General features: G+C 51.9%; 1 protein-coding gene across 1 annotated transcript in view; it reads left to right on the top strand.

The window, feature by feature from the left end:
* EFR3B (EFR3 homolog B) overlaps window positions 1-11,293 on the top strand; it is a 79,675-nt gene extending 68,382 nt beyond the window's left edge. Inside the window, exons 16-23 of the mRNA XM_012788125.2 lie at window positions 1,147-1,278; window positions 2,534-2,601; window positions 3,202-3,329; window positions 4,124-4,215; window positions 7,529-7,577; window positions 8,777-8,883; window positions 10,557-10,606; window positions 10,940-11,293. Of these exons, the coding sequence (XP_012643579.1) occupies window positions 1,147-1,278; window positions 2,534-2,601; window positions 3,202-3,329; window positions 4,124-4,215; window positions 7,529-7,577; window positions 8,777-8,883; window positions 10,557-10,606; window positions 10,940-11,045 (732 nt within the window). The 3' untranslated portion in view covers window positions 11,046-11,293. The remainder of the gene's footprint in view (window positions 1-1,146; window positions 1,279-2,533; window positions 2,602-3,201; window positions 3,330-4,123; window positions 4,216-7,528; window positions 7,578-8,776; window positions 8,884-10,556; window positions 10,607-10,939) is intronic.
* The last annotated feature ends 2,915 nt before the right edge of the window (window positions 11,294-14,208 follow it).

Below are 14,208 nucleotides of genomic sequence, written 5' to 3' on the forward strand. Positions count from 1 at the left end.
GCTTCTAAGAGCAGGGAGTAGCAGCTGCTTAATGATTGTTCTGGAGCCCAGGAATATTGCACTCTTGGTCATTCCTCCATGAAGACCTCAAACCCTTCCTGTTTGGGGAAACTCAAAGAATGCTCTGTTCATGGCTTGGGCCCAGCCTCGAGCTAAAGGAGACCCAGGGAGCAGGGTGGTTCGGAAACATTTCTGCGCCCCTAGTGCTCCAGGTCTCTCGCAGGGTCCGAGTGAGGCTCCAGGGATTCCTAAGAGGCTGCTCGTGATTCCTGAGAGGTCCAACAAACTTGTCTGTCTAAGGATCCTCTGGCTCCCAAACTTAGCTGTGCTTCAGAATTGAGCTGAGCGTTTGTTAAAAATGCGTATTGTTAAAAATGCATGAGTCAGGGTCTCCCAGGCCTGGGAGCCTGTGTGTGCCCCAAGCCTCCTGCGTGGCTCGTGGGCGCCAGTGGGGCATGGGACAGGGCTCGAGAAGTCACAGTCTGCCCGCATGGGCGTGCTCCCAGGGACACTGGGCATCCCGGTGGCTCCCTCACACCTCAAAGGCACCTGGGGTCTCCAGGGCCTGAAGCCAGGCAGGCATCGTGTTCCTGAACTGCGGCAAACCTGGGAATGCAGCCATGGCGAGTCTGAGGTGACAGCTTGACGCCGCCCCATCCTGCAGGGCCAACCTGGACGCCACAACTGTCTCAATTCTCTTTACCCTCAAGAACTAGAATTCGGGATTCTTGTGTCCCAGTCCCCTGGTGACTCCCACAGCTCTCTCAGCTTAACACAGAAACCCAGTTTAGCCAGCCGGCCCATCCTCCGAGCATCGGCTGGTGGAGGCGGCGGCATCCCTGTGGCGGGATTAGTGGTGGGGTTTGGACAGTACAGGTCGCAAGGCTGCGACTGCAGACTGGGCATTTAGTGCATTGCCTCGTGCTCAGTGAGTATTAGAGAGATTGTTCCAGAGAACATTCCCTTCCGCTTTAACGAGGATGACTTGTCTTAATATCCCCCGGGAAGTCATGGGACAAATGCTGAGGAAGGCTTGGTCTAGAAAAGTGAGCCATGTGTCAGGGAGGTTGGGGAGAGGCTGGGCGGAGGGTGGGGGCGCTGGTGGAGCCTGTCATTGACGCAGGAGGCCCGTCTGTGTTGCCCCAGGACGTGGCGCAGGTCAACGAGGAGAACTTGCCTGTGTACAACCGCTGCGCGCTCTACGCCCTGGGTGCCGCCTACCTGAACCTCATCAGCCAGCTCACCACGGTGCCTGCCTTCTGCCAGCACATCCACGAGGTCGGTGTCCCACGGCCCTGAGAGCTCGGGGCCCTCGACTCGGGGTTTCCTGGGAGCAGCTTCCCTTCCACTGTGCTAGTGCTGACCTTAGTCCCTGGCAGTGAGGGAAGGGGGGACGTGAGAACTGGTAACAGCAGTTACTGCGGCAGCTTTGCCTTCCGTCAACAGAGTGGGGGGGGGATCGGGCATGAGGGTGGCCTGTGCCCCCTCCTAACCTGCTGCCGCCCATCCACTGCCTTCTGCGCTCCCCCACGCACACCAGCGCACGCCCACACCCCTCAGATCAGGTGGACGGAAGCCACTTGGAGCTTTTGCTGTGAACATTCGAAAGTACTGCAAAAGCGTAGTAAAACCACGAACATCCATTAGCTATCGTGTAGATTAAATAAAGTTATAAAGATATCTACCTCCTTTTCTTTTTCTTTGCTAAAATATTTTAAAGCAAATCCCAGCTATCCTGTCCTTTGACCTTATGTATATAACAAATATGTCTAAAACAACACGGGCACCTCTCTACATGATTGCCGTGCTAGTAACGTAGCTAATTACATTATCAATAATGCCTTGGACCCAGTCTATAGTCAAATGTTCTCTGTGGTTGCATAAAGATATTTTAAAACACACTGAAGCATTTACAGGTGGAATTGTACAATGTCTAGAATTAACTTTAAAATATACTATTAATAGCAAGGCCGGGCGTGGTGGCTCATGCCTGTAATCCTAGCACTCTGGGAGGCTGGGATGGGAATTCAAGACCTTCCTGTGCAAGAGGCAAGACCTTGTCTCTACAAAAACCAGAAAAACTAGCCAGGTATCTTGGCACGCGCCTGTAGTCCCATCTACTTGGGAGGTTAAGACAGGAGGATCACTTAAGCCCAGGAGTTTGAGTTGTAGTGAGCTATGATGATGTCACTGCACTCTAGCCCAGGTGACAGAACAAGACTCTGTCTCAAAAAAGAAAAAAAATAATACTATACACACACACTATCAAAACAGAGCAAGAAACCCCAGGTCTCAGCTTGGCTGAGGGGTGTCGGGAGGGTGCTGTGTCACTGTGCCAGAGACCACCCGAAGGGAAGCAGGACTTCTCAGGCGGCTGAGGGTCTCTGTTGGTCGGGGTTTCCTACTGAGAAGCCCGGCTGAGTGTGCTGTGGGAGGGGTGAATGCTGAAACGGGTGGGGCCTCTTTTTGCCGCTCCAAGCTCCCTCTCGCTGTTGAACCGGGCTCTTGTCATTTGATTCCTCCCAAACTCCAGGTGATAGAGACCAGGAAGAAAGAGGCTCCGTACATGCTCCCTGAGGACGTGTTTGTGGAGAGGCCCAGGTGAGGAGAGCGCGGGCACGTGGTCAGGGATCCCCAGGCAGCTGGGGGAGCAGGCTGGTGGTCTGGCGCCAGGGGAGGTCAGCGCCGGGGAGCGCAGGCGCCTGTGGAATCACGGGCAGAAATAGATCACAAAACAGTGCGTGAGATGGGGATATTTGTACATAAAAGTATGTAACTGAACCAGGTGCAGTGGCGTACACCTGTGGTCCCAGCTACTTGGGAGGCTGAGGCAGAAGGATTGCTTGAGCCAAGGAGTTCTAGACTGCAGTGCACGATGACCACTGCTGTAAACAGTCACTGCACTTCAGTCTGGGTGATTTTCTTTTCCTTTTGCTTCTCTGTCATCTTGCATAGTGAACATATTACCTTTTTTTTTTTTTTTTTTTTTTTTTTGAGATGAGGTCTTGGTATATTGTATATTGCCCAGGCTGGTCTCTAACTCTTGGGTTCAAACAGTCCTCCCATCTTGGTCTCCCGAATGGCTGGGATTATAGACGCGCGCCACTGCACCCAGCTTACTTTTACAATAAGGAAAGTTATTAGGAAATCATTCTAGGCACCTACGGTTCTAACATGCCTTCTCCTTCCTTTGTCGTCCAGGCTGTCTCAAAACCTTGACGGAGTGGTGATTGAGTTCCTCTTCCGCCAGAGCAAGATCAGCGAAGTCCTGGGGGGCAGTGGCTACAATGCGGACCGGCTCTGTCTGCCCTACATCCCGCAGCTGACAGGTATGAGCTCTGTGCAGGGACTACCAAGCCGGCCTCCGTCTTTGTTAGCCAGCTAAGGGCCTGAGTGTAAGGGACTTGCGGGCCCTTACATTGCCTTCCATGGCACCTTGGATATTGCACGAGGGCTGAAAGACACGGTGGAAGTTTATGGTGAGTTCTCTTGATGTCCCCACCTCTCCTCCTTAGTGCGGATTCTTGAAAGTAACTGTCCCCTAAGACAGCCTGGCCTGTGGACGGGAGAGGCTCCCTTGGGCTGGAAAGAGCACGCATGGGCTACGGAACCAGAGAGCCAGCTCCAGACCTCTGTGCAACTTGTGGCCTGTAAAATCTTAGATGAGTCCCTTGGCATCTCTGAGTTTCAGTGTCCTTGACTGTAAAATAGGGACATTAGTAATACCTGCCTTAGAGGGTCGATGTGAGAGGTACATGAAATGACGTGCCCGTATTAATGCAAATGCACTTAGAAAATACTACACGAATGACAGCTGCCAGTGCTGTTAGCAGATGATGCTTATACAAGCTCAGATATGCATTCTGGTCATAAGCAGCTTCCTTGTGCTCATCAACGATTCCAAAATCTTAGCCCTAAAGAGCAAGACTAACTACCCTAAGATAGATGAAGAAAGTACACAGCAATTGGAAGCTTCTGGAAACTCCAGATATACCCTGAGTGTGCACTGAGCCTTAGAGGACTGTGGAGCGAGTGGAGGCAGACGGGTTGGGAGGTGGGGCGGTGACTTGGTCCTGTCTCTCCGAGGCCTGGAGACTCCAGCTCTGGGCTGCTTCTTTCCCAGATGAGGACCGCTTATCCAAGAGGAGGAGCATTGGAGAGACCATCTCCCTGCAGGTGGAGGTGGAATCGAGGAACAGTCCGGAGAAGGAGGAGGTAAGTGTCCTCACCGCTGTCCTGGCACAGCTCCCAGTGCCCGTGGGTTGCACGTTTGACTCCAGGCTCGCTTATGGCACAATGTGCTTCAGTTACATGGAGAACATCCATGTTCGTACTGACTCTTACCATGTAGGTATAGATCATAGATGCTTTCATCTGGAACAATTGCTTCTGTCCTCTGCTCCTGTGAGAATAGCATACAAATCACTCCTGAAAGGCTCTCTGGTCAGCATTCCTTGCTCACATGGGGGCAGGCGTGCTCCATGTTGGAAGTTGGAAGGGTTAACATGAGAGATGAGGGTGAGATCAGCTTTCATAGTGTTTCTTCCAGATACATCAATAAAGATTCTTTATTTAAAATTAAGATCATTTTTAAAGCATTTTAGATCACAGAAAAATTAAGAGGGAGGCGCAGAGATTGCCCACGTACCCCCTGCCCCCACTCATGCACAGCCTCCCTTATCAGGAACATCCCTCACCAATTGATGGGGCTACACTGACACATCACTGTCACCCAAGGTCTGATTACACTGGGGTTCGCTCTTGGTGTTGCACGTTCTGTGGGTGTGGACAAATGTCTCCACTGTCGTCGTGTCCACCATTGCAGTATCGTGGAGAGTATCTTCACTGCCCTAAAAACCGTCTGTGCTCACCTGTCCATCCCTCATCCCTAACCCCTGACAACCCAGATTCTTTTTTTAAGAGACAGTTGCAGCAGGGCCTCAAAGATCCCTCTTCCTTCCACCCTCCGATGAGGTGCGGGAATATCTAATTTATGTTCAAATTAACATGTGATGTCCCCCCTGCCATTATCTCCTTTCTTCTACCTCAGCAAGGAAAGCAGATGTGCCCGTGAGTAAGGGAGATTAGGGAATCACAATGGAAACGCCAGTTTACTCCACCAAATAAGAAAGCAAGGCAGGGAGAGGGCGGAGCGGCGGGAGAAAGAAGCTTCACGCTTCTGTTTAATGCCGACTGCCCCGCTTAAGGGGATTGGCGGAGGCGTGGGGAAGCCTCAGAGAAGCCCAAAGGACACGCATGTGGGTGGGACCAGGACAGGCAGACTCTCGTGGTCCCTGGGCCGTGCAGGCTGGCGTTCTCGAGTCTGTGCACGTGGAGGACAGCTGCGACACCAAGCCTTTCCCCAGATGGGATCAGAGCTAGGAAATGTCTTTGAGGGCCTGAATCAAGTCTTCCTCTAACTCTGCCCTCAGATGCTTCGTCCACTGGCGCAGACCTCCAGTCCAGGGCTCTGAAAGCTCGTCTGGAACCTTCCAGACGAGGTGGAAGGAAGGAACCTCTGACCTGGGCTAATTAGATAAGTAAATGAGGAGGTTGAGCTGGGTGTCCTCTAAGGCCTCCAGCTCCAAAGACTGGGAACCTCCAGTGTGTTAGGCCTCAGGGTGAGTCGGCTGCTGTCTCCCCTACAGTGGTGATCCTCCCTTCCCAGGAGGTGAGACACCCCCCGGAATTGAGGGGTAAAGCGACACACAAGGACAAGGAGGAATGCTTACCTGGCTACAGAGCCCTACTTACTAGTGGCCTCCTGGGCCACACATGTTGGTTCCTTCCTCCATTCAAGAGTCAGCTTAGCCCAGAGGTGACTTGGTAGCAAAGCAGGGTGTGGGGCCTCCATTCCATTCCCTTCTGCCAATTCCTTCCACCCTCAGCCCGAATGTCCCAGTCAATCCTGCGGTCCCAGTCAATCCTGCGGTCCCAGTCAATCCTGCGGTCCCAGTCAATCCGAATGTCCCAGTCAATCCTAGCCCCCTATGGCCTTAAATGCCAGGCTCACTGTGCTGTGGTCAGATCCCAGCCCTGGTGCCTGCATTCAAAGTTATTTATAGCCTGCCATTTCCTCCTGCCCCACTGGCCTACCTCCACCGTCCTGCTCCAGGGGGCATGCTCCAAGCCTCACCCATGCCATACTGAGTCAGCGCCAGGTCTTTGCTGGTACAGTATGCCACCGCCTTCCTCTGCACACGGGCGCACCTTTGCCCTGTGCGTGGCCTGTTCTTCAGTGCCCTGGTCCTGTCCCGTTTCCTCCTTAAGCTTCTGTCTACCTGCTCTTGCCCGGTGAGCGTCCTTTTCTCGGACTGTCTCTGTGCCACAGTTCCCCAGCAACCCGCAGGTGAACGTCTGGCATTGGTCGGTGCCCACGTGGATGGTGGGTGGATGTAGAGGGTGGATGATCCTCAGCAAGTTCTAGCTCAGCACAGCTCTCTCCTGCGTGTCATTCCTCTGCTGACAAACTTTGCAGTTTCTACTGACTCACCTAGAGTCCTGCGGGTAATGGGTGCCCACTTGATATTTGTGGAATGACTTTGTCCCATTCCCATACGTCTGTTCTTTCCTACTCAAACAAGAATTTACTGATAGCCAAACAAATCCAAAAGTGTGCAGTTTGATGAATTTTCACAAAGTGCGTGTACCCGTGTGATCATACCTGGACCAGGGAATGGGACATCATCATTGCCCAGGGGCCCTCCCCCAAGGGAGCCACTAGCCTGGTTGTGTCACTTCTTGAACTTTATATCAATGAAATCATTTTCTTCTGTGTCTACTTATTCAGCTTAATATTCTGTTTAAGTGATAAGAGTAAAGCATGGGTATTAGCTCAAGTAACTCATCGTCCAGTGGGGAATTCCTGGAAGTTAGTCCAAACTCCTTCACTGTTTTCAGCCTCTGACCTAAAGCCACGCATCCATGGGGTCCCCTTCTCTGGGTTTTATTACTTTCCACCTCTTTTATAGACTCTGTGGAGGACAGAGATCCCATGACCCAGGTCCTTGGACCAACCTCAGCAGGGCTGGGGCTCAATGCTAATCTTCTATTCTTGCCTTTATTAAATACTCAGATCACCTTGGTGGATAATTTAATATCATAAGTTTTCAAAAATGTTATTTACTTGAAATTTACATCTGAGATGATATTTGCCACCTGTCTCCTCTTGCTTCAATGTTTTCTATGTTCTCTGAGGATTTTTAAAAATCGCATTATTTTCCTCCCAAGGGGCTTGATGAGACAGACTTGCGGAGGACAGTGAATTCTTTTAGGTGAGACTCAGGACTTTCTTCTGAGTCTGAATCTGATGAGGAATGAGCTGCTCCACCCACTTCTCACTTGCTCTCCCCTGTGCCTGTTCAGGGAGCTTCTAGAGACCCTGGTGGGAATGTGGGTGTCTGAGGGACTTTCTGCCCATTGGGACATTTTTCTAAGTAGCAAAGGGGTTACCAGGTAGCTGAGAACACCAGGGCTGCCACCTCCTTCTCCCCCCAACCTTGCTGAATATCTGTCCCCTCTCCTTCAGCGAGTGCCTGCTGAAGAGATCACCTATGAGACGCTGAAGAAGGCCATTGGTGAGCTGGGGGCTCTGAGGGACTCTGTTTAGGAGGGAGGGTGGGGTGGGGCCCTGGGACCTGCTCCCAGGCAGATGCAGCCTAATCTCTGCCCTCCTCCGTGTGATCCGGCAGCGACATGAGGGGAGGGGCCGATGGCTTCCAACAAACTCGTCTCAGCTGCCAAAGCTGCCGTCGAAACTCCCTGCTCTCCTGGTGGGGGTCAGTGGTGTATGTGTCCTACATCAGGCAACTCTTTTCTACAAATGACAGCTGCTTTTAAAAGTAACCAGTTAAGGGCTACAGGTAAAAAGAAATTTGGAGTAAATATTCTGATTCATTTTTGGTAGAGTGTAATACAAAACAACAAGCTGACCAGTAGAAGATACTAAGAAGACATCATATGATTATTGATTTAACAAGGGTAATAGATTTTAAAATGCATTGTCACCTCATCTATCTGGATTATTGGGCAATGAAGTATTCCCAATAAGAGAATTTTTCTATTGACAAATTATGCCTGTACATGCCAAACCTTTTTTTATTTTTGTTGTCATTAATGGTACCTCTCTGAGTGTACACACTGCTTGCCTTATTAAACCAAGTAGGATGAACCTCCACCCTTTTCTTTTTGGTGCCAATTCATTTTGGATACCAAGTGACATGCGTAGAAGCCTCAAACTAACCAGCCTCAGACTGTTCTGACACAGGGTTTCTGTGCTGGCTCTTGTATGTAGTCTGTCCATTTTTGATGTCCTTTTTCAAATTATCCTCAGAGTACTCAAAGGATCAACTATTCCAGGACCTTTTATTTAAGAGTACTAGTGGCAGAGCAGCTACTTGGGGCTTTAAAAGCCCAGCTGACTAGTTCTCAAACTCTCTTGTCTAGTTCTCAAACTCTCTTAAGAACTAGACTCAAGTAGCAGAGCAGTTGCTTGGGGCTTTAAAAGCCCACTTGACTAGTTCTTAAACTCTCACATGAGGAAGAAGACTGAGCCCTCAGGCAGAATCAGGAAAAGGTGCAGCCTTGCTGAGGCCAGGTGAGGGCACCACAGCTTCATGCCACCATCCCCTAGAGTGACGGTGAAGAGGGCAGAGCCTAAGCAGCACTCACGGGCAGTGCCCCTCTCGAGAGTCCATCCATCTTTACACCTGTTCAAGTCCCTCCCCTTCCCCACCAGTGGGGTGGGGGCTGTTGCTAACCCAGCTTTCTGTCGCAGTGGACAGTGTAGCAGTGGAGGAGCAGGAGCGTGAGCGACGGCGACAGGTGGTGGAGAAGTTCCAGAAGGCACCCTTTGAGGAGATCGCCGCACACTGTGGAGCCCGGGTGAGTGAGGATGACAAGGGCGAGTCCTTGGGGGCCAAGCGGAGACTGGATTTGGGTCCAGTGCAGGATTCAGTTTCTAGGAGGTCTTGGCTCTTAGACCCTGGAAGTTAGGGTTTCTGTTCCAAAAGCAAGAGCTTTGCTGCACCCACCAGGTTTCCCCCAACACCCTAGTGCTACATTGCTCCCCGTGAACCAGAAGACATGGGTCTTGGTCAGACACTCTTGTAGACCTTACAATTTTCACCTAAGAAGAAGTCCTGGCCGGGTGCGGTGGCTCACGCCTGTAATCCTAGCTCTCTGGGAGGCCGAGGCGGGCGGATTGCTTGAGGTCAGGAGTTCGAAACCAGCCTGAGCAAGAGCGAGACCCTGTCTCTACTATAAATAGAAAGAAATTAATTGGCCAACTAATATATATAGAAAAAATTAGCCGGGCATGGTGGCGCATGCCTGTAATCCCAGCTACTCGGGAGGCTGAGGCAGGAGGATTGCTTGAGCCCAGGAGTTTGAGGTTGCTGTGAGCTAGGCTGACGCCACGGCACTCACTCTAGCCTGGGCAACAAAGTGAGACTCTGTCTCAAAAAAAAAAAAAAAAAAAGTCCTGACCTCAGGAGCACCTGTATCAGACAACCAGATTATACTCATAGTAATCATTACTGCAGGTGCGTAAATAGCACCTACTATGTGCCATGGCGTCTCCACGAGTTAGCTTATTTCATCCTCATGGTATCTCTGTGCAGCTAGTGCCATGGTGGTTCCTGCCTTACAGAGTGATGGGAGAAGGATGTCAGGTCAAGGAAAGAGGGTCAGCATTGTAGCAGGGCCCTCTTCCCACCACAGGACCCTGGCAGGGGGATGGAACAGCCAGGCCTTGGAAAAGAGATTTGGGAGAGATGCAGCCAGACAAGCAGAAATGAGGACCGTGTCTGGTCCTAAGGGAGGAGCTCAAACAGTTCTCGAAACTGATTACATGCCAGGATTTCTTAGCCACAATGGCTATCTAAGTAACAATGAAACATAATTGTAAATATTCAAAATCTACAAACAACTTTTCCTCTCAAAAAAATATAATACATGTAGTTTTCTATTTCATATATGTTTTACATATAATATTTATGTACATATACAAAATATAGGTTTTCCTGGGCATGTGTTGTCCTAATCGCTCATCTCACCTCGAGAGGCAGATGTGGCCCATTTCACAAGCCAGGTGTCGGGGCCTGGTTACTGAGCACACGCAGTCTCACTCTGCATTAATACACTCAGCTGGAGCCAGCAGGGACCAGAGTGATCCTCTCTAACCCAGCAGTTTGCAGAGCTGCTCCTGTGAGTTAATGAAAGAGCTGGCACTTCATTCCGAATCTCCCGGCTCCAGGCCCAGCACACCCTACTGCCCTGCGTTAAGGAACAAGGGCTTTCGAGAACTGCCTGCTGATGTCCTCCCTGGTGTTTCTGTCCCTCTGTCCTGTCCCCAGCCAGCCTGCAGTGGGTGGCTTTCCCTGATCTGAATCTACAGTCAGGGTCTGACAGATAAGTGCTAGGATGTGCTCACCCCGGTTGCCCTCCTAAGGCTGTGGCTGCCCTGCCCTCCAGTGTGTGCTCTAGACAGGTGGGCCCCTGCGTCAGCCAGCAGAGGTTGGGGGCCCCAGCTCACTTCCCCTTCTGTTTGTGTCTAGGCATCACTGCTCCAGAGCAAACTCAATCAGATCTTTGAAATCACCATCCGGTAAGTGGCAGCCATGGGCAGGGGACCCCTACCTCTGTGACCCACTGTTGGGACCCCTTGTCCTGAGTCCTCCTCGCTCACACCTGTCTCCAGTTCTCCCCTCCAAGCTATCCTTTCTAGCGTCTATCCCCAGGGCTGGACGGAGCCTGCAGAGAAGCTTGACTGCAAGCTGTAGATTCTAGAACAATTAAAAAATCTAAGAACCTGGGAAGTGACAAAGTCTCTGGTCCCTGTGCAAAGAGAAACCAAGTGAGCTCCTCTGTTGAGTTGCACAGGGGTGGGACCCCGAGATTCCTCTCCATGCCTTTCTCCTCTATGTGTTCCTGCCCCTAGGCCCCCACCAAGTCCGTCAGGAACCATCACAGCAGCCTACGGTCAGCCGCAGAACCACTCCATCCCCGTGTACGAGATGAAGTTTCCCGATCTGTGCGTATACTGAATTCCAAGAGGCAGAGCCCCTCGGGGGGACGGATTCCGAGGGACAGGCTCACCTTCACACTCGCCTGACCACATGGAAACCTAGCTGGGATCTCTGAGAAAAAGTCACCCTGGAGGGCAGCAGCTGCTCCCCAGCTGAGCAAAGGTGGAGACGCTCTGGTCCCTCCTGGCCCTCCGACCTCTTCATCGCCTTCCCCGAGGGAGACCCAGCCACCCGCCCCTCTGAGGCCAATAAGCATCTCACCTGTGCCCTTTGTCTTCTCTTCTGTGTCAGCCGGGGCAGAGAACCGGGGGTGTCTCCAGAGAGGCTGAGGGCCTGAGAGGCTCCTGCTCCGTGTGCTGAGTAAAGGGCTTCCACTCGGGGTGCAGTGGGGTGCACCTGCCACTCCCCAAAGGAGGGGACTAGATGGGGACTTGGTTGGTCGAAGGAAGCTGTAGACTGTACTCAGGAGGAACCAAGGAAAGCTCCCCTCCGAAAGAAGTGGCAGGGCGAGAGCTGGGAGAGGGGACGGCTGCTCTTATCCGAGCACCCCCTGCCGCTGGCTCAAGTCTTTGCTCAAGTCTCCCACTTTCTCGTTCACTCTCCAGTTATCCATTCACATTTCTTTCCACTGTTAATTAATGCTGAGCCCTGATAACAGGAGCTGGGCAGAGACAGCACGGGGGTGGCACGGGGACGGGGTGCAGGCAGCAGGGATAGAGCGAGTCCCCGTCCCGCTGTAGCATCTTCTCACCTGCATTGTTCAGAGGGAGCTGTCATCAGCCCTGCCTTGGTTCTCTGCCTTCTGGACGTTTTTCTGAGTTGGGTTCTTTCTCTCGGGTCTCTTTCTTCTGAGGGTCCCAAGGTTTTCCCGGAGCCTCTGGGTTGAGGGAAGGCAGAACACGATAATGTGGTTCTAGATGAGGCACAGAGGGGAGGCCGGCCCACATCCCCTGTCTCTGTGTAACTAGTGTGTGCAGAAAGGAGATGACACAGAGCCAGGGCTTCCCAGGGCACCCCCGGCAGAACCTCAGCTGGGCCTCCTCCCGTGGCAGCACGCTGTGGTCCCAGGTGGCCCTACCTTCTCCTCCAGTCAAACTCCCCACGACTTTCCTGAGCCCACATAACTCAGTAAGGTGTGAATGGTCAAATATCCCTTCCCTGGAGGGTTTGCTTTGTAAACAGGCAGAGAGTGAGTACATTTCTTGACCCAAAGGAATTTTATTTAATTTTTTAGAGATGGGGTCTCTATGTTGCCCAGGCTGGCCTCGAACTCCTGGGCTCTAGTAATCCTTCCATCTCAGCCTTTTGAGCAGCTGAGAATCCCCTTTTAGAGTACAATTTCAGGCAGCGTGCCTGGGGCCAGAAGCGGTTTGTTTCTGCTACGAGGAGGGCAGGCTTCTTAGCACACCGTCAGATCACAGCCCTGCGTGCGGTACACTCGGTCCCACTGATGCACAGCGAGAGCCCGGTTACTAGGACAGATGGGTGTACTTTCCAGAATCAAGGAGAACCTTAGCACACGCACTTCCCATTACATGCACAATAATTTTCCTGGGGAGAGGGGTTATCCGACCCTCACTGCTACAGTTTCCACACCTCAGATGAAGTTCTTCCCCTTGGTCACCGTCTCGGTGCTGTGGGCACTTGGCTGCCAGGTGGCCTGTGTGATTGCAGGGCCCGGGCGTGGAGGCTCCTGCCCGCCCCCGTGGCTTTTTGGGTATGCTTTATGGCTTTTTGGCTTATGCTGAACCCAACTTTAAAAGCATGAACTTAGATTTCTCTTTAATATTTCCATATTAAGAAACCAAATTTAAAATAACTAAACAAACTTGAAGGCAAATAACCTTTGGAAGAAACTTTAAAGAAAATCTAAATCTTGAGGAACAAACATGCCTTTCCTCCCTGGAGGCTCCCGTGTTTCATCATATGCTCGCTTTCACACCAGACCTTCTGTCTCTTTCTCGTGCCTGCTCCATGTCAGCGTCCGCCCCCATGGCAGCTTCACCCGAGCACGGCCTGTGGGGCTCTTGAACTTGGGAGTCACTTCCCTGGAACATCTTTCTAGAACCCACATTAGAATCAGAGACTGCAGCGCCCCCCAGCTGTCTCTGTCCCTCTTCCCCACCCTGGGAATAGAGAGAAAATAAAAAGCCCAGGTTCCCATTCTGCGCAGACCCGACTGCTGTTTCCTTTCCATCTCTGCAGGGCAGCCTTTCCTGCGGCACCGCTGCCTGGCAAGGACGTGCTGCTTTGGGAAGACTGGCCTTTTTCTTCTTTTTCTTTTTTGAGTGCCCTCTTCTCAGTTTCAGTTCAAACTTACACTCAGTAGAATAACAGGTTGCCTGCTGACATGGAGTAAAACCTGGATTCTGGCCACACCTCAGAATCAGAAAGGTTAAGGTGACTCGAATGGAAAATTAAATAATCCCTTTACTATGGGGTAAAGCCGACTTTGATGGGATCTAGCGGGAGGAAGGTGCCAGGCCCTTGGTCTGGCAGCACTATGTCCTGCCTTCCAAGGCCCCTGGCATCTGGCAGCACCCTTCCTTCTCTGTTGTGATTTTGACCAAGAGGAGCCAGCAAGCCCATGCAGACCGTTTGCTCCCCAGAGCCACCGAGGACTGGCTTTGTGGGGAGGGGCAGGACGGGTAGCACTCTGCTGGCAGAACTCAGCAGGCAGGATTGCATTTGACATCTGGAGAGCCTGTTGATTTGGCCGAGTCACATGGATGCACGAGCAGCAGACGGGCAGAAAGCGCCAGCGCGGTCCTGTGGGTTGCTGCTGTTTTCCTCAAAATGGGTCCTGTTTCCATCTTTCTCTCTTTGAAAAGCAGAAATAAGTGTTTTCTTGACTCCTGAATGGCCTCCTCACCAGACAAAGAGCCCGAGCAGGACAGAACAAGAACCAAAAAGTCTCAGATACTCTCTGTGTGCTTCCCCACCCCTGTACACAGATGTAAGTGGATGAGCAGGAGACGGTGGGCCTGGGACCCACTGAAGTACTTGAAGAAGCACAAGTGTTGTGTCTGTGCTCCCCTTTGCCTGGCGTGTTCCAGATCCCATGGAACATGTTTTGACTGGACTTAGAATCAAACAGCCTTGGGGCTCCTTTCAATGGCCCAAGGGCCAGACCTGTGGGCTCTTATAGGGGCCCTGGGTCGATGCCTTCCACTTGCCTTCC

Source organism: Microcebus murinus, chromosome 3, assembly GCF_040939455.1.
Source record: "Microcebus murinus isolate Inina chromosome 3, M.murinus_Inina_mat1.0, whole genome shotgun sequence".
NCBI classification, from domain to species: domain Eukaryota; kingdom Metazoa; phylum Chordata; class Mammalia; order Primates; family Cheirogaleidae; genus Microcebus; species Microcebus murinus.